General features: G+C 48.4%; 1 protein-coding gene across 3 annotated transcripts in view; it reads right to left on the minus strand.

The window, feature by feature from the left end:
• Positions 1–4,224: 4,224 nt before the first annotated feature.
• The window catches only part of LOC310694158 (unconventional myosin-Ie-like), a 52,958-nt gene continuing 37,170 nt past the window's right edge, over positions 4,225–20,012 (minus strand). For 2 of the 3 annotated variants that reach the window (XM_083477006.1, XM_083477007.1), the window contains exons 18-28: positions 18,886–18,984; positions 18,447–18,591; positions 17,451–17,565; positions 16,497–16,666; positions 15,244–15,389; positions 12,233–12,379; positions 9,887–10,044; positions 8,379–8,459; positions 7,014–7,206; positions 5,692–5,873; positions 4,225–4,813 (exon numbers count right to left, since the gene is read on the minus strand). In XM_083477006.1, coding sequence (XP_083333132.1) covers positions 4,737–4,813; positions 5,692–5,873; positions 7,014–7,206; positions 8,379–8,459; positions 9,887–10,044; positions 12,233–12,379; positions 15,244–15,389; positions 16,497–16,666; positions 17,451–17,565; positions 18,447–18,591; positions 18,886–18,984 — 1,513 coding nt within the window. In that variant the 3' untranslated portion in view covers positions 4,225–4,736. Of the gene's footprint in view, positions 4,814–5,691; positions 5,874–7,013; positions 7,207–8,378; positions 8,460–9,671; positions 9,707–9,853; positions 10,045–12,232; positions 12,380–15,243; positions 15,390–16,496; positions 16,667–17,450; positions 17,566–18,446; positions 18,592–18,885; positions 18,985–20,012 lie in introns of those variants that run through there. The other variant, XM_083477008.1, reaches the window with a different exon arrangement.

Here is a 20,012-nt window from a genome sequence, read left to right on the forward strand (position 1 = left end):
TGAGTGTTGTAATGTCCTGTTTCTGAAAATATTAGTTTGCACATCCGTTAAATACGTTTTGGAGAAATAGAAAAGATGGAGGCCCTTTTCAGTTGTCAAATGGTTAGAGCAGGGAGAAGTTGACTGTGGCCCGTCTAGGTCACTGTCTCGCAAACTTAAAATAACCGCACTCCCCTCCTGAGAGTTTAGTTTTCCTGGCTTGCCCCTTCTCGGGTGAAGATAATTTGGGTGTAGTTTTAATAATGTTTTTAATCTTTGAATTGGTTTTTTTTTTGCAGCTTAAAAAAAAAGCCCGTGCTAAAGTAAAAGAAAAAAAAAACCCTGTACCCTTTGAAACCCTTTCACATACCCCTGTTGGGGCGCAGGTACCACACTTGGGGAAACACAGCTCTAAAACAACCTTTGCCAACCTTGCACCCTCCAGATGGCTGGGGGCTGATGGGACTTGTAGTTCCCAACATCTGCCTGCCTTAGGCCTCTGTCGCCTTTTGGCCATAGGGCTATTCAGACAGTAAGCTGCATAGCTAAATACAGTGGTGCCTCGCAAGACGAAATTAATCCGTTCCGCGAGTCTCGTCTAGCGGTTTTTTCGTCTTGCGAAGCAACTCTATTAGCGGATTAGCACTATTAGCGGTTTAGCGGCTATTAAAGGCTTAGCGGATTATTGGCTAAAAGGCTATTAGCGGCTTAGCGGCTTAGAAAAAGGGGGGGGAGCAAAAAAAATCAGAACACTTGCAAGACGTTTTCGTCTTGCAAAGCAAGCCCATAGGGTAAATCGTCTTGCAAAGCAGCTCAAAAACGGAAAACCCTTTCGTCTAGCGGGTTTTCCGTCTTGCGAGGCATTCGTCTTGCGGGGCACCACTGTAACTGGAGAGCCGCCAGCTTCCCATTCCTGAGCCAGAGAAGAAGAAGAAGGGTAGGGTGGCTGAAAGTTACGTTTCCGATCTTTAGACTGTTTTAACTTTTTTAATCCCAACCGTAACACATCACAGGCAAGAGCGTAGGCCAGAGAAATGGAGGCTTTTTATTACTGTGTTCACACTTGCTTGAGAAGGAAAGATGGCTCTTCGTAGAACTGGGCTCCATCTGGTTCTCCCCATATCCTCCTCCTCCTTTGGCAGTGGAGTTGTAGATTCTGTGGGCAGGATGAGCAGAGCACTCTGCTGCTGTGACCTACGGATCTGAGTTCGAATGCTCCCCTCGCCCTCTCTGCCACCACCTGCTTTTAAGGCCTTTTTCTCCCTTAGCACTAGAACTGCTTTTGGCAACCTTCCGCAATGGGTCTCAACCCCACTCCTGAATCTGCATGTAAGTCAGTCTTCCTGTACCCATTGGGATCCTACTTCCTTGTAAACATGCCAAGCAAGAGGGGCTGAGTGGTTAGCGAAGTGAGTAAGAGGGCGTGGGTCGTCTGTGGTGCAACAGCTGCACACTCAAAGCCCCAGATGTTCAGTGGTACTTTGCACAATCCTGCTGGGTGCAGATTTGAGAGGTGGGCTTTCCACCCTAGAAGGGACATGGGATTCTGTTCTGTCTTATTTGTCTCCTCCTCAAGTCCAGCTTGGGAAATGCAGTGAAGATCCAACATAAGGGCTGGAGAGGGAGCCAGACAATAAATTCACATTTCCCCCCCCTACAGAACTTCTGTAACATCAGCTATGTGATTGCAGTCCTCATAATGTCTTATGCACTCTACCATTATGTGTTGATGCTTTTTGGAAATGAGCTGTTTCACCAGAGCAGAATTAAGGGTGATGATGAGGAGGAAGATCAGTACTGTTTAGTTCCTTCTCATGAATCTTGTATGACGAACTCAGCTTCCTAACTATTCACCAGAAGCCCCTGACTGTTCTCCCCCTGTCCCACTCCTCCTCCTCCTCCTAAGTAAAACGTGTTCATTTATTTTAGGCAACTTCTTGTCTCTGTTAAACACCTACTTAACTCATCTGCCCCCCCTTTTAATTTAAAGAAAAAAGATTTTTTAAAAAAATAGCTGAAAGTGTAAATGATGTTTCATAGAACTTTCTTACCGTTTTAGGGGCTACGGAAGAGAATCGATTGCTTTGTAATTATTGAAGATTGACTTCCAAACCTAACCCCCCCTTTCCTTTCTTTTCTTACCTTGCACGCACGTCAGTGCCTTTAGGTATATCTTGTGGGCTTTTTAAAAAACAAAAAACAAAAAAAGAAGACTCTGAATTCTGTATATTTGTTTTCTAGCAGGTGAAAAACTACGGAGGGTCATGGGAGGTTCAGGGGGGGTCACGACTGTGAACTGAATATTATGCTACATTAAAAAAAAATTTGGTCACTGAAAAAGTCTCTCAGGTTAACTCCTTTCACTGTACTGATAATGCAATTAAAAACTTCTAGTGGTTTAACCCCTCTCCAGGCCTGGTCTTAATTGAAATTAATCCCTGGTGCTTTGATTTTACCTTTGCTCCTTTCCTTCCACAGAGGGAGTGGGGGCAAGAAAGAAATATCCTGCCATTGCTTTCCATGAGGCTGTGGTGCCAGCTACAGTTTTGCAAAAGAGCTTTCGTTAAAGTCCCCGCGTCTCAGCAAAAATTTGCAAGCAATAAAATTTGCAAATCTGGAAGTGGTGGTTCAGAGGCAATACACTCCTTCGCCATCCCAGGGCGGCTGCGAATGGGCCAGGACTGAAAAACGATACCTCCTCACCACCTGCTTCCCTCTGTGAACCAACTCAGCTCATCTTTTGTGGCTTCGGCTGAGTAATAAACCCCGTCCTGACGTCGAAGGAAGTCTCAAAAAGGAAACGTGTAATTTGGAGCTAAACCTGGCTCACCGAGAACGTCCGTGTGGCACCCAAGCGGGCTTTGCGGAGGGCTTTCAACATGCGGCACCATTAGTGGGCCTGTCGCCTCTGAGTGTGTCCTCCTGTCTGGGGTAGGAAGTTTTTTATTATTTAAGGCTCACTCAAACTAATGGCTTTATTTTCCAACAAGGGAGAAACAGAGCCAAGCGACGTCTTAGTGGGCAAAATATCTCAAGAGGGGCCCCCCTTGCTCCCTCCAATCCATGATTTTGTCCTGTCTGCGATTACTGTATTTTTTGCTCTATAAGATGCACCTGACCATAAGACACACCTAGTTTTTAGAGGAGGGAAACACGAAAAGAAATATTCTGAACGAAACAGTGGATGTATGATTTTTGTGGTTCATGCTGTGACCACAGACATGTGGTTTGACGGTGAGTTTGGGGTAGCCCAATGCAAAAATCCTGAGAATTCATGTGGATCCGTGCTTTGTAACCACGTTTTTGCGCCATTGCGGCCCCACGCAACAGTGGATGCGTGATTTTTTTTTTGGTGCAGGCTGCAGCCATGGACATGCTATGTGATCTGATGGTGAATTTGGGGTGACCCAATGATGGTCCCAGTGAAGGTATTTGCTCCCAGTATGCACCCCCTCTCTTTTTCCACTTAAGGGAGTCCTTCTGGATCACATCAAACCTCCATCAAGTGCACTTCCCTGTTTGCCACAGTGGCTAGAGAAACCCCCGTCATGTGCCCATCAGGAGGGCAACTGCAGACACACACACACACTCCAGGATCCTCCACACACAGCCTCTGAAAACAGAAGTCCCAGGTAGTAGACCCCTTCATGCATAGCTGCCTTGCTTTTATGGATCATACGTAAGCTGCCCCGGGAGCCATTTTGGCCAAAGAGAGCAAACATTAATGTAGATAAACGAATAAATGTAACTCCTAGACTTCCTTTCTCTACAACTTTGAGCACTGCAAACTGCAACCACAAAGCCATTCCAGACCTTGCAACTCCCAATTCTAAGATCCTTCGAAGGTAGCCAGATGGGAACAAAAACATGACGGCATTCCTGCACTTTTAGAACAGGTAATTCCAGCCTGTGCAGTCCCCGCTTCACGCCACACCTGCTGAAAATTCCTTCCTCGGCTGTTAAAAGGTGCAGGAGCCCTTTGGCAACGTGTCTTTCCAAGAAGCTTTCACAATTTCTCCTCCAAAGCTTCTTGGAATTTGTAATCCCAGATTACCTGCTCTGGTTCCCAAAGTAGAAGCAATGAAATGCCCCCCCCCCATTCCACACACTTTCCCCCCCCCGCCCCCGTTTGGGAAATGTGTGGGGACTGCACTGCAGGGGGGTAGGGCAGGGCCTTTGCTGAGAAATTAGGCAGGATTCAGCGACCCACATTTTCATCAAATAAAACCCATTTACAGAAAAGGGTTCCTGATGCACATAATTTATTTTGCACGCAGGTTCTGTGGTCCCGCTCCTGCTTAAATGCTAGTGCTTGCTTGGCCTCAGCAGGATTCTGCAGGGAGCTCCTGTGACTCCCGTACGGTCATGGTGCATATGCAGAATGCAAACCGCTCACCCTGCGACAACAGGCTTTCTTGCTTGGAAGCTTAAAAACAAAAACCTGCCCGTTTTCACGGACAAAACGCCTTCCACTGGAGGGGTAAAAAAGGAGGCCTGTGCTTTCCCACCCTGTTCTTGATTTCAAAGTTCAGCCATGCTGGCATTGTCATGGCTTTCAAAGGCAGCCATTTTTATATATAAAAAATAACCCCCCCCCCTTGTCCTTGTGCAATGGAACAGGGAAAGGCAGGCTTGTCTCCCAAGCCACGAAGCAGCTCTTTCTGCTGGCCAAAGTTCCTTCTCTAGCCTGCAAAGTCCACAGCAGCTGGTGGAGGGGGGCAGTCTAGGAAGAGAACGCTGAGAGTCGTCTGCCCGCCTCAGATTTTCTCTACGTAGTTCCACGGGAACAAACCTTCTTTGCCACGGATGCGGCCCTGCCACCAGCCGGAATGGTCTGCAAACAGGCGGAATAAGAGTCAGGAGCTCAGATATCGGGAGAGCTCTGCTGGATCACACCAGAAGTCAGTCCCATACAGCTCCCGAATTTCCCAGAAGGAGCCAGCAGATCAGAGGACACCAGAAGCAGAACATTCGCACTCCCACCTGCCACTTGCTGCACCTCGTGCTCAGCTAGACTGCCCCTGCACATCGAGGTTCCACCTGCCTCCGAGAGCTTACGACGGAGATTACGAACATGGGGAGCTCCAGGTGTTTTGGGGCCATAGCTCCCATCACCTCCACTTAACACAGGGGCAGGGATCATAGAAACGGTAGTCAGTCATTATCTACAACTGATAGATCCAGCCAGGTACCAGGCATTCATTACTGCAGAAACCACATTTTGTGGACCTTCTGTTTGAGATTAAACCACCCCCACTGTCTTGAAAAGCCGCCTTTTAAAAATTTTCAGCAGGCATTTAAAACCATTTCTGATTTTCTCTGTTTATTGTACAACACCTGTAATTCCTTAGAAATGTAGAGCTGGAAGGGACGCAAAGGTTCATCTATTCCAACTCCCGGCAATTAAGTGGCATACAAATTGTTGAAATAAACGAATAAGCCAGGGCTGGCTAATGTGGTGCCCTGCAGATGTCTAAGAAAAATGGGTAGACCTTATTTAAAAATTACAGGAGTGGTTTCGCTAGAGCAGGCCATAATGGGTCCGTCTCATCTGCCATCTCATTTCTGGATGTGACTCTGAGCTAGACCGCCCCTGAACCTGGAGGCTCCAGTAGCTATCATGGACAACAGCCACTGAACTCAAGGTTGGGCCGGGAAACGGGGTCCATTCAACACACGCACCTCGCCAAGAAAAGACCACCAAAAGCTTACCTTCCTTGATTATTTCAATGAACTCGTTGGCATTGAAGCTGAGCTCGTCTGTGTCTTGGGCGTCGTAGGCGTACAGGGCCCTGCACTGGGGGAGGCATGGCTGAGGTTTCGGTTTGGGCTTGGGCTTGGCTCGGCCTCCTCCTGGGATGGGCTTGGCTTCCTTGGACAGGCGCCTCTGGAGGCTGGAGAAAAGAGAGGTCAGCGTCGGGACTGGAGCAAACGGAAGCTCTCCTCCTTTCCCACCTAATTCTGCTGAAATGATCCACCACATCCCAACATTGGCCAGAAAGGAAGGCCCTCTCCAAAGCTCTTGGGGTGCGGGGAGAGCCTTTGGCCCTCCAGACGGGTCTGCATGACAACTCCTGAGAACTTAAGAAGAGCCTTCCGGATCAGGCCACCATCTTGTCCTCACAGTGGTCAAATGCCCTTTGGAACTTAGGACTCTCAATAGACTGCTTTTGGACCTGGAGGTTCCACAAGGACGTAAGAGCAGCCTGGCAATCTGGATCAGGCCCCATCTAGTCCAACCCCCTTCAGACCCATCAGCGAGCATGGCCAACGGTGAGTGACCATTATGGGACAGCTGCAGGTTTCCTGGCCTAAACGAGAGTCCTTAAAACAACGAAATATGCAAGTTAAAAGGTAAAGGGACCCCTGACAATTAGGTCCAGTCGTGGCTGACTCTGGGGTTGTGGCGCTCATCTCACTTTATTGGCCGAGGGAGCCGGCGTACAGCTTCTAGGTCATGTGGCCAGCATGACTAAGCCGCTTCTGGCGAACCAGAGCAGCGCACGGAAATGCCGTTTACCTTCCCGCCGGAACGGTACCTATTTATCTACTTGCACTGGTGTGCTTTCGAACTGCTAGGTGGGCAGGAGCAGGGACCGAGTAACGGGAGCTCACCCCGTCGTGGGGATTCAAACCGCCGACCTTCTGATCGGCAAGTCCTAGGCTCTGTGGTTTAACCCACAGCGCCACCCGCGTCCCCACAAGCTGGTTCCTTTCCTGGCCCAGAGAGTAAGGAAACACACAGAAAAGACCTGAGATACACGGCAAAGTGGCAAACTGCTGATCTTGCCAAAGACCTGAGTTGTAAGGCAATGTTTTTCTGGTTTTGGGGTGGTGGTGTTTTTTTGCAGCCTACTGGTCACCTTAAAACTGTCAATCAAATGGTTTGGGCAAAGGTCAAAGGAGTCGGAGGCAATGAGCATGAAAATCAGAGAAGGAAGGCAAGATTTAGTGCGAGAGAAAGAGAGAAGCAAAATCTCAGTCTAGCATCAGGAAAGTGCGACGTCCAACGACCGTCTCCTCAGCTCGCTCACCCAGCCACGCCTTGGTCCGGGACGTTCATGAAATCCAGGTTCAGTTGAGTCGGTAGGGCTTTCGCTCTGGGGCTGGCCCCCTGGCGGGGCAAACTGGGCTGCTCCATGCTGACCTGCCTGGTCATGGAAAGGCGCTGCTGGAAGGGGGGCCTGGTCCCCGCATTGCCACCCCCGCGGTTGCCCCACTTTGACCCTGCCGGGGGGGGATAGATAAGAGAGAGTCAACGCCCGACCCTTTGCGAGGGGAACGTGGGTCGCCGTTTGGCTGGTTGGTTATTTCATAAAATCCCCACACCGCTTGATTGTAAACAAGCATCAAAGTGGTTCGCAAAACAATAAAATCAATAATGATGTACAACGATGCTTTAAAACATGCAGAAAGTTACAGCTACTGAAAACAGATCAAAGTTCTCAGCGGCTTGGGTAGATTCTTCTTCACAGTTCCTGAGCACATTAATTATTATTATTACAGTGGTACCTCCAGTTAAGTACTTAATTCGTTCCGGAGTTCCGTTCTTAACCTGAAACTGTTCTTAACCTGAAGCACCACTTTAGCTAATGGGGCCTCCTGCTACTGCCGCAAAGTTCTTAACCTGAGGTACTATTTCTGGGTTAGCGGAGTCTGTAACCTGAAGTGTTTGTAACCTGAAGTGTATGTAACCCGAGGTACCACTGTATTGTATTATTTATACCCCGCCTATCTAGTTGGGTTGCTCCTTTTTAACCACCCCCCCTCCACCCCAAATATTTTGGGTGTTAGGAGTTGAGCTTGTTCCCCGTCTTCCTGAATTCTTGAGTATCTGCTGTGGAATATCCTCAGAGCAAACAGCCAAACCACCCCCTGTAACACAGCCTTCCCCAAACAGGACCAATGGTCAGAGATGAGGATGCAAGCCGTCGTTTAATCCAATCTGGAGGGAGCGGCAGGTTGACCCGGGCTGTCCTAACTTGACCTGCAATAAAGGTGTCTTCTCCTGAGGTTGTCAGGAAGAGACAAACCCTTCTGGGATCCAGGCAGCTCTCCTAACCTGGGCTTTTTAAAATCTGGAGATGTCTGAATTCGAACCCAGGACACCCAGCACGCCAAGGCTGGGAAGAGGCCACAAGTGGGACTCTGGGAGAATCCCCCTCCCCACCTGGCCTGATCCCTGGAAGAGGAGACAATACAGGGCAGGATGAACCTTGTACAAGGACAGAGAATGGGAACTTAAAAGGACATCCAGCCTAACCCCCTATCGCCGGTAGCTTCGCATGTTCTTGGATGCCCATGGGGGGCAGAATGGGATTCCTCCAATCCTGCCTCTACGCCCCCCCCCCATCTTAGACAAGACACACACACACACCCGCAAGAAAAATATTTTTTACCTGTTGTGTTCGGGGCATTCCAGCCACGTGAGGTTCCCCTGCCCAGGCTCCGACTTTTCCTGGTGTCTTTCCGGGTAGGTCCTGAAATCAGGGGGGTCCCACCGTCAGCTCTCTGAGGGGAGGTGGCCCCGAACCCCTGGGAACCCACCCAGCATGGGGCAGCAGCCCTTAAAGTACGTTTCCAAGCACAATTCAAAGTGTTGGTGCTGACCTTTAAAGCCCTAAATGGCCTCGGTCCAGTATACCTGAAGGAGCGTCTCCACCCCCATCGTTCAGCCCGGACACTGAGGTCCAGCGCCGAGGGCCTTCTGGCGGGTCCCTCACTGCAAGAAGTGAGGTTGCAGGGAACCAGGCAGACGGCCTTCTCGGTAGTGGCGCCTGCCCTGTGGAATGCCCTCCCATCAGATGTCAAGGGGATAAACAACTATTTTACTTTTAAAAGTCATCTGAAGGCAGCCCTCTTTAGGGAAGTTTTTAATGTTTGAAGCTGTACTGTTTTTAATATTCAGTTGGAAGCCGCCCAGAGTGGCTGGGGAAACCCAGCCAGATGGGCGGGGTATAAATAATAAATTATTATTATTATTATTATTATTATTATTATTATTATTATTATTATTAAAGGTGCCCTCAGCGCCGTCTGACTCAAAAGCTCGCCGGAGGTCAGGTTTGATGAGTCCCTAAGCTACTGAAGGTAATGGGGCCCTTTATATGTCCTTTGTCAACAACAAATTGTCATTGTTTTCTGTGTTGAATTTATGCTATATGGTAATTTATGGACCTAATAGGTCCATACAGAACACAAAACACTGTTGCTGTATGTAGGTTTTATTTATCTTATATTTATTTATCTTATATTGGAAATGTATACCCAGTTTCCCCTTTAATTTTTTGGGTGGGCCCCCAAGAGAGTGGGGCCTTAAGCTATAGCTTGTTTAGCTTACACGTAAATCTGGCACTGTAGGAAGGCAATCCACACCCCCAAAGACCTTGAGCCAACAGTCATTACATCCCGATATCATCAATGCAAAATGGGAGATACAGGGTTGAAATAACAAATTTGAAATACCAGTTCCAAAGGTTTCTGGTGGGTCACTTGATAAGAGTGTCTTTTGCAAAGGCACGCGGCTATAAATTGTGCGTGGGGAGGGGTGTATGGGAATGCAGGTTTCCAGAATGTATTTTGGGGTTCTCGGGGGAAATTTAAGGACACAAATAAAATCATTAAAGAACTGTCTTGTTGACTTGGATCCGTTAAGTAATATCTTGATCAGGGTCTATGGATATCCCCCCCTCCACAGGTCCTCTACTCTAGGGCAGTGTTCCCCAAACTTGGGCCTCCAGCTGTTTTTGGACTACAACTCCCATAATCCCTAGCTAGCAAGACCAGTGGTCAGGGCTGATGGGAACTGTAGTCCAGAAACAGCTGGAGGCTCAAGGTTGGGGAACACTGCTCTAGGGAACAATAACCGTCACACCCCCCCCCCCCTGCAAAATGTCCCCAGACTCACGGGCGTTGCGGGGCAAGCCAGGCCCGATGCTGACCACCAGCACTTTGCCGTTGTTGCGCAGGAGAGTCAAGTCCCCCTGGCAGATCTGGAACTGGATCTGGCGGGATCCGGCGGCCCCCCAGGGGCCCCACCCGTCTTTCTTTACCTTGAACTCCAGCCTGGGGCAGCGGAGAGAAAAATAGAGAGAGGGAGATGAGAAAACGATATCTATTAAAAGATAGCAGTCCCTGGGTGACCTCGGAGCACCCGCTATATTTCTTCCTAACCTATCTCACAGGGTTGCTGTGAGGATAACTTGGGGGTGGTTTTGCATGAACCGCACGCGTCACCCTGAATTCCTTCGGAAAAGGGTGGGATTAAAAATGTAAAATAAATAAAACCTGAGTTTGCTAGTTTATTACAATATATCATATTTTTCCATGTACAGTTCTCATCCTGATGCAAAGTTCTTAACCCGAGGTAATATTTCTGGGTTAGCGGAGTCTATAACCTGAAGCGTCTGTAACCTGAAGCGTAAAGTAACCCGAGGTACCACTGTATTTGTATTATTGAAATTGTAGCATTTGATGGTATATTGTAAACCACTTCAAGGATTTTGGTTTTTTTAAAAAATAAATGCAATATGTGTATGTATATATGTATATATGTATGTGTATGTGTATACACACACACACACACACACACACACACACTATATTTTCCATGTATAAGACTAGAGGTTTTTTTACCAAAAAAATAGGTTTAAAATTGGGGCTCGTCTTATACACGGGTAGCGCGTATACATGGGAGTGTCTTATACAGTGGTACCTCAGGTTACATACGCTTCAGGTTACAAACTCAGCTAACCCACAATTACCTCGGGTTAAGAACTTTGCTTCAGGATGAGAACAGAAATCGTGCTCCGGCGGCAGCGGGAGGCCCCATTAGCTAAAGTGGTGCTTCAGGTTAAGAACAGTTTCCGGTTAAGAACGGACCTCCAGAACGAATTAAGTACTTAACCCGAGGTACCACTGTATTGAATAAAACTTTAACGGAACTGACTTACAGTCTGTTGTTCCTTAATCATTTTATATGAAAGTCTGACTGCAATGGAATTTACTTCTCAGGGTAAAGTTGTGATTAGGATCACCATAGACCACAGGCTAAGAATACAACCAGTCATGGTTGCAACAATAGCCCAGATTCCATTTGTGGGGCTTATTTCGAACAATCCCTCTCCTGGATCAAGTGGAATATTTGTATTTTAATCCAACCCTCCCTGCTTCCAAGGAGTTAAAGGTAACCCCCCCCCCTTTCCGCATCACCCAGAAAAGCAGTTGCAGGTGTTCAGTGGTGGGTTGTCATATTTCCACAGAAGCCTCCACATCCAGGCACAGTCTATCTTAGAGCCCCATAAGCTAAAACCCACAGGAGAGGGCTCTCTCTCACCTCCGTGCCTTCATTCCCAGAGGCTCCCCACTGGAAGCAGGGACTCGGGTGACGTGGCCCCACCTTGTACGAACCCACAGGACCATTAGTTTGGGTGTAATCTTTGACACTTCCCTTTCCATGGAGGCGCAGATTGCAGCTATAACAAAGGCGCCATTTTTCCATTTCCGCCAAGCTAAGCAGTTGGCTCCTTACCTCTCTCGCCCTGATCTGGCCACTGTGATCCACGCGACGGTCACCTCCAGACTGGATTATTGTAACTCGCTCTACGTGGGGCTGCCCTTGAGACTGACCCAGAAACTCCAGCGGGTGCAGAATGCTGTGGCGAGACTCCTTACGGGGTCCTCGCTGCGAGAGCACATTCACCCGGTGCTATACCAGCTGCACTGGCTCCCGGTGGAGTACAGGATCAGGTTCAAGGTGCTGGTTTTAACCTTTAAAGCTCTATACGGCCCAGGACCCTCGTACCTACGGGACCGCCTCTCCTGGTATGTCCCACGGAGGACCTTACGGTCTTCAAACAAAAACATCTTGGAGGTCCCAGGCCACAGAGAGGTTAGGCCGGCCTCAACCAGAGCCAGGGCCTTTTCGGCTGTGGCCCCGACTTGGTGGAACGCTCTGTCACAAGAGACCAGGGCCCTGCGGGACTTGACATCTTTCTGCAGGGCCTGCAAGACGGAGCTGTTCCACCAGGCCTTGGGCCAAGGCACAGTCTGTAATCCTCACAGAACTCTAGCCCAATGGTTGCCATTAATTTGATTTTGAATGATTTTAGAATGAATTGATTTTAGAATGCTATGTTACTTTTATTATTGTTAGCCGCTCTGAGCCCAGCTTCGGCTGCGGAGGGCAGGATATAAATTTATTATTATTATTATTATTAACTAATACTCTCAAGGGAGCAGCGCGGCTACTCACTGGTTGCTGAACTTGACTGGCAGCTGCTTCTGGGTCCTCTCCTCGTAGCGTTTGTAGAGCAGGCTCAACAGTTCCGTCTTGAAGACTGACTCCAGGACGCTGTCGTATTGGGGCTCGTGGATGATGATGAAGTCGTCCTGCAAGGTGCTTGGGCGAGAGAAGATGGGAGACAGAAAGAGAGTAAGGACTTTTAAAAGCCAAAGGAGAGCCTTGCCTGCTGCCGCTGGATCAGGTCCAGACACCCATTTAGTCCAGCATCCTCTTCTGACAGTGTCCCAAACACCTCTCTGAACCTAGGAATCGAGGTAGACTGCCACTGGACTGGAGGTTCCATCATAACATCAGAAGAGCAATTCTGCCCTCCCAGGGGTCAAACTCAGCAGCTCTCTCCCTACTTGCGATTCCCACCAACTGATGGGAAATTGCCTCCAATCCTGGAACTGTATTATTCTTATTTCAGTTACAGATAGGTAGCCGTGTTGGTCTGCCACAGTCAAAATTAAAAAATTCCTTCCAGTAGCACCTTAAAGACCAACTAAGTTAGTTCTTGGTATGAGCTTTCGTGTGCATGCACACTTCTTCAGATACACTGAAACAGAAGTTGCCAGATCCTTCTATATAGTGAGAAGGTGGGGAGGGGTATTACTCATAAGGGTGGTGGGAATGGGAGATTGGCAGATAGCTGAGATGAGCCTGTTGACGACTCTTAATGACTGTAATGGGTCTTACAGGAAAAGGCAAGGGGTGAGAAGGTGAGAAATGGCTTAGTCATGTATAATGAGACAAGAATCCAATGTCTCTGTTCAGACCACGTCTCTCCATGGTTTTAAGTTTGGTAATGAGTTGCAATTCAGCAGCTTCTCTTTCCAGCCTATTTTTGAAATTCCTTTGTAGTAAAACACCTACTTTGAGATCTTGTATAGAATGTCCTGGGAGATTGAAGTGTTCTCCTACTGGTTTCTCTGTTTTGTGATTCTTGATGTCAGGCTCATCTCAGCTATCTGCCAATCACCCATTCCCACCACCCTTATGAGTAATACCCCTCCCCACCTTCTCACTATATAGAAGGGTCTGGCAACTTCTGTTTCAGTGTATCTGAAGAAGTGTGCATGCACACGAAAGCTCATACCAAGAACTAACTTAGTTGGTCTTTAAGGTGCTACTGGAAGGAATTTTTTTATTCTTATTTCAGTTTCTTACCCGCCTTTCACCATAATGTCCCACGGCGGGTGACACTAATTTTTAAATATTAACATTAAGAAACGGTGGGAAGCAAAATTTACAAATTGCTCCTTGTTGAAAGAAAATGATATATAGATGGTATATAACACCTGTACAACTAGGAAGAATGTACAAAACCAGTTCAAATATGTCTTGGAAACGTAAAGAAAAAGAAGGGACCTTTTATCATATGTGGTGGGACTGTAGTAAAATTAAATTTTTTGGGGAAATGATATATAATGAGTTGAAGAAAATGTTCCAATTAACATTTGTCAAAAAACCTGAAGCATTTTTGTTAGGGATTGTAGGAAAAGACCTGCCAAGGAAATTGAAAAACATATTTATGTACGCGACAACGGCGGTAAGAGTCTTAATAGCACAAGGATGGAAGAACAAGGAAATCCCAACCAAAGAACTGTGGCAAGAGAAACTGATGGACTACGCAGAATTGGCAAAACTGACACACAAACTACATGACAAGGATAACTGTGATTTTAAAGATGAATGGGAACCCTTTACAAAATATTTAAAGAAACAACAAAATGAACTGGACTCCTTGGCAGGTTTTGAATAAACATTCACAAACTACTTGTTGATAGCATCTAGGTAGATAAATTAAGGATCTGTACAGTTTTGTAACATGCAGAAAATAACATATGTTGATAAACCAGAGAGAGGAGCTGAGGGAAGTCAAGGGGGGGAGGGGAGGGGGCTATATTTTGGGGAGGAAGGAGGGGGAAAATAGGGGGGCGGGAATTTAAGGATATGTTTTTTGATAAGACGTTATGTTGAAATTACTAATAAAAATATTTTTTAAAAAAAGAAAGGGTGGGAAACAAATTAGCCTCAAGAATATTATAAACGTCAAGGGCGCATTCAGGCCAGAGTCATCACGTTTAAAGCACGACGGAGCCACTTTAAACCGCCATGGCTTCTCGCCAAAGGATTCTGGGAGCTGTCATTTGTCAAGGGCACCTCATGGAGCTACAATTCCCGGAGTCCCCCAGGAAGAGGGATTGGTTGTTGAACCACTCTGGGAATTGTAGCTCTGTGAGGAGAATAGTGGGGGCGTCTCCTAACAACTCTCTCTTTTTTAATATACATTTTTATTAATTTTTTAACATATCATTTCCAACAGTCATTTAACATAACTTCTTATCTTAACAATACTTTAGACTTCCGTCAACAACCTCTGAAGATTTTCCGTTCTTTATCACTTGTTCTGCATTTCTTGATTTCTCTATTACTTTAAATTATCATTAACTAATAATTCTCCTCATAGTCTCTCCTAAGAATTCTCATCACCTTTAAGCTACGTCTTTAAACTACAGGAGCCTTTGGCGGAAGCCACGGCTGTTGGCGGGGGCATCACAGCTCTTGCGATATGTGGTGTGAATGTGGCCAGAAACATAATCAACGTGCCCACGTGTCCATTCATTCCAGTGGGTCTACTCTGAGTAAGGCTAGCATCAGCTGGAACCCTTGGGGCACAAAACAAGTGACCTGGGAGGATTTTGAGGGCCTGGCAGAATGCTTGGAGGGCCATCCCTGTTCAGTATGGAAGGAGGAGCTCCCATACTCAGTGGCGTAGCGTGGGGGGTGCAGGGGGGGCCGGCCGCACTGGGCGTAACATCTGGGGGTTAGGGTTAGGGGGCGCAAATCCACGGGTTAGGGGGCGCAAATTACTTGCCTTGCCCCGGGTGCTGACAACCCACGCTACGCCACTGCCCATACTCCAGCCTCCCTACAACTCCCTGACCTCCCTCCAGCCCGTTGTCATTGTCACTCACCTCAGGGACACTGACTGGACCCGCTCCACCTCGATCTGCCTCTTCAGGACCTCCCTGATGGCTCCTTTATCTGGGCCCTGCTTCACCTTCTCGCGGCCGATCAGGTAGAGGAACTTGGGGGTCAGGATCAGGTCCCGCTTCACTGTCTGCAGGGAAATTACGAAAAGGGGGTCGTAAGAACATCCAGCAGAGACATCACCTTGCCAACAAAGGTCTGTATAGTTAAAGCTATGGTTTTCCCAGTTGTGATGTATGGAAGTGAGAGCTGGACTATCAAGAAGGCTGATCACCGAAGAATGGATGCTTTTGAATTCTGGTGCTGGAGGAGACTCTTGAGAGTCCCATGAACTTCAAGAAGATCAAACCTATCCATTCTTAAGGAAATCAGCCCTGAGTGCTCACTGGAAGGACAGATCCTGAAGCTGAGGCTCCAAGACTTTGGCCACCTCATGAGAAGAGAAGACTCCCTGGAAAAGACCCTGATGTTGGGAAAGATGGAGGACACAAGGAGAAGGGGACGACGGAGGATGAGAGGGTGGGACAGTGTTCTCGAAGAGACCAGCATGAGTTTGACCAAACTGCGGGAGGCAGTGGAATACAGGAGGGCCTGGTGTGCTCTGGTCCAGGGGGTCACGAAGAGGCGGACACGACTAAATGACCAAGCAACAACAACAAGAACATCCAGCCCGGTTCTCACATCGGCCAACCGTCCCAAAGAGTTTTGGAACTTAGATAGACTGCCACTGGGCCTGGAGGTTCTGTAAGAAATTAAGAAAGGCTAGCTGGATCAGACCAGTGGCCCACCTAGTCCAGCCCTCCTGTCCTTGCAAGCTTTCTGCATTCCTTTGTGTAAGAACCTCTTGCGGATGTAAGGATAAAGGGTAAACACATATTCATAAACAGATGCACATCATAACTCTAGCAGAGGATCCCAAACTTCTTTGTAGGGTGTGCAGGAGTGCTGGACACACATGTGGGTTCAGGCACATGCTTGCAGCAATATTCAACAGCATTTACTGCCTCCGATGGGGAGGCAGAGCCCAGGCAACAGGGCAGGACTCAGAGAGAAAGACGAGGCTATAATAATAATAATAGTAATAATAATAATAATAATAATAATAATATTTTTTTATTTATATCCCACCCTCCCCAGCCGAAGCTGGGCTCAGAGTGGCTAACAAGAGTAAAATGTTGCAGAAAATGTATGCAGAAAGATGGCCACACAGAAGGACTCTCGCAGTGTCCCGGCTCACCTTGAAGCGCCGGTCATACTTGACAACCGTGTCAGCAAAATCCACGCGCTCTCGCCGACCCACGAAGCGCCGCAGCTCAGGGTGGGTCTCCAAGCCGATGTAGTCGCCCACGAAATTGCGGTTGATGCTGTTCCGGCGACGCTCTTTCTTGTTCAGAACGATGTTGGACGCTTTGCAAGACAGAAGCGAGAAAGAAGCTAGGCCCAGCTGCGGCCAGGCACTCTGTGCGGGCTCAGAGGCAGTTTCCCAGCAGTCACACAACCCAGCGGCTAAGCCCTGCTGTTATGTACTAAGCTTGGATCCTAGAACAATAGGCAAGTAGGATCCTAGAATGCAACAACTGATTGGCCTGCAGGAAAAGACCAATCAGGCTCCAGGAGGGAAGCAGAATCAGCCAATCAGATGGGACTCGTTGTGCAAATAATGTATATAGAAGCCTGAGGTTTGGGGGGCATTTAAATCACTGTTTTACAAGCTGCAATAAAGAGCATGGAATCACAATAGGACTCTGAGTATATTTCACCTTAGGCGCACTTTTGGCGCTACACAGCGTTCAAACTGTGGAGAGAAATTGCTAGGAACCCTTGTGCCACCCCATCTGATTTTGGACAAATATGTGCCCCCCTAGAATCATGGAACTGTAGAGTGGGAAGAGACCACTTGAGTCATCTAGTCCAACCCCCTGGGATGCAGGAGTCTTTTGCCCAACACGGGGCTTGAACCCAGGACCCTTAGATTAACATATCTCATGCTCTACTAACGGAGCTTAAATAATGGTTAAGGGTGCTGTCACAAAAGCCTTCTCTGCCCCCTCCTCCGTAATTCAAGGGCTGGTGCCACTAGCCACACGGCTCCTCCTTTGGGATGTTTGTGGAGCAATGAGGGATTTCCCACCCCCCAAAATGCTCCACAAACTCAACTGGGTCAACCTGGGGGAAGGAGAAAGCAGCTCACCTTCCTCCCTCATCTGAATGTACTTCCGGACGGCCACGTGTTTCCGCCACGCCTGTTGGATGACGCGGGCGTAGCCGTCGTAACGGCGCTCGCGCATCTCCTCCAGGAGGAAAAGCTGGAGAAAGAGAGAGGGCAGGAGAAGGAGGGAAGGAAGGAAGGAGAGAGGGAGATCAATCGGGGCGGCATTGCCAGGGACAGGAAGGAGTCAGCAGACTCCAGAAGGAGCTGCCATTTTCTTGCCTCCCACAGGGATCCTTCACAGAATTGCAGAGTTGGAAAAATGGAAATGAAAATGTAAATGAAATGAGCTCCAATCTGGAACAGGCAGTTTTTAGACTTAAGGGTGTGAGAATGTTTGGAAGCTGGAACTTATGAGCCATCTCAGCTTCCCACTGGGGTGTTTGGTCTGCCACTGGGAGAACAGGGGGCTGCAGCAGGCGGCCTTTGGCCTTATCAAGCGACAAGGCTGCTCTTATATTAAGGCTGAAAGATGAGGGAGGGAGGAAAGAAGGAAAGAAGGAAGGAAGGAAAAAAAGGAGGGAGGGGGGAAAGAAGGAAGGAAAGAAGAAAAGGAGGGAGGCTGAAAGATGAGGGAGGGAGGGAGGGAGGGAGGGAGGAAAGAAGGAAAGAAGGAAAGAAGGAAAGAAGGAAAAAAAGGAGGGAGGGGGGAAAGAAGGAAGGAAAGAAGAAAAGGAGGGAGGCTGAAAGATGAGGGAGGGAGGGAGGGAGGGAGGGAGGGAGGAAAGAAGGAAGGAAGGAAAAAAAGGAGGGAGGGAGGGAGGAAAGAAGGAAGGAAAGAAGAAAAGGAGGGAGGGAGGGATGAAGAAAAGGGAGAGAGGGAGGAAAGAAGGAAGGAAGGAAGGAAAGGGAGGGAAGGATGGAGGAAAGAAGGAAGAAAAGGAGGGAGGGAGGAATGGAGGGAAGGAGGAACTTGAGCACAGCCACTTCCGCCCTGACTTCCCCCTGGGAGCCTCTGCTGCTCCCTCCTGCCCTCACCGACTCTGGAGCTTTGATGAAGACCTTCGTCCGCCCCAGCTGAAACTGGTCCAGGTCCATGTTGACAGATTTCATCAGGTGCACCACGCCCTGTTTCTCGTCCCCTCGCCACAGTGGCCATGTCTCTGGGGTCAGGATGGCGTACCTGGGAGAGAGAGAGAGAGAGAATGTGCCTACGGGGGTTTGTACATGTGAAAGTGGGGAGGATGGAAACACATTTTGGGAACGGTCCGGCCCTTTCTGACCGGCGCCTCCTTCCCCTCGGCTGCTTCTGCATAGTCCAAGGCTTCGTCCCCATCAATAGGGGAAGCTTTCCCTGATCTGATGGTCCATAAAGACCGTGCTTCCGTCGAAAGGCGCAGGAGCAGAGTAGGGTGGGCTTTTCCTCTGGTCAGTTGGCAACCCCAGAAAGGACACAGATCAGCACACAAAGCCTCACCTATGGAGGAACTTGTGAAAGACCCTTCGGTAGGCGTAGCCGGCTCGGCGCACCCGGATATTCTCCCGCAGGCCCAAATATTCCACCTGGTGCTTCACCCTGGAGGAGGAGCAGAAATTGAGGGCCACAAGAACAACGGAAGCAGCCTCTTATTGCCCTTCCCATAGAGAACACCATAACTTTGGATTTGCTATAGTTAATTGTTAATTGTTCGGCATTACAATAAACAGTGAGAGATCTTAGAAGTTTTCTGAGGCCTACATAGGAGAAGGAAATTAGAACTACTTAATCCACATATAAGAGAACCAGGAGGGGTGTACCAGCCAATTGAGGGGGGTGGGCATTTTCTTTCCCCATATTTCCTACTAAGGAATTAATATAGAGGTTGAATAAAGTAGGTGCAAGGACGCAGCCTTGTTTAACACTATGGTAGGTTTGGATTTCCTTGGGTAAGTGACCCTGTCGGTCGCACCTAACCCGGACCCGAGTGTTTTCGTATAAACTGTGGATGAGGCAGAGTAGACGTCTATGTTGAGAGTTTTTTGGATCAAATGGGACGTTGGGGGAATGGGGGGGGGGAGAGACTGCCGGACCTTCTGGCAACAGCTGTTCAAAGACAGACTGCGCCTGGGCACAGAAGTTCCCTTGAGCTGTTCGTTACAACTGATTGGGCTATGTCACAAGGAAGAAAGTGGGGTTCCCCTCCCAATTTATGGGAGAAATATCAGAAGAGGCAAAAAGCCCCTTGGCTGGATCCGAGGGAAGGTGTGTCTCGTCCAGGACCTTGTTTCACGGGCAACAGGAAATTAAGAAGCTCTCCTTTGTCACTACTGTCTTTGACATTCAGGGATATAGTGCTCTTGGACATGGAGGTTCTTTTAAAAAGCTATTATATTGAATAAGCTTCTCATCCTCCTCAAACTGAGCCTAGAGGGGTATTTGAGCAAGTGGTGTGGGCACCCACCCGCCCAATTGCTTCTCTTCCCCCCGACTTAGCCCCCACCCACAGAGACACCACACTCCTGTCCTTTGCTACTCCAAAAGATCTGGGTCAAAGAATTCGCCTCGGAAAGACCATAGAGGGGAGAGAGAAAGCGGGACAGAGTGCCCCTCCCCCCCTTCCTCCT

Source organism: Podarcis liolepis, assembly GCF_965112155.1.
Source record: "Podarcis liolepis genome assembly, chromosome: 15".
Lineage (NCBI taxonomy): Eukaryota > Metazoa > Chordata > Lepidosauria > Squamata > Lacertidae > Podarcis > Podarcis liolepis.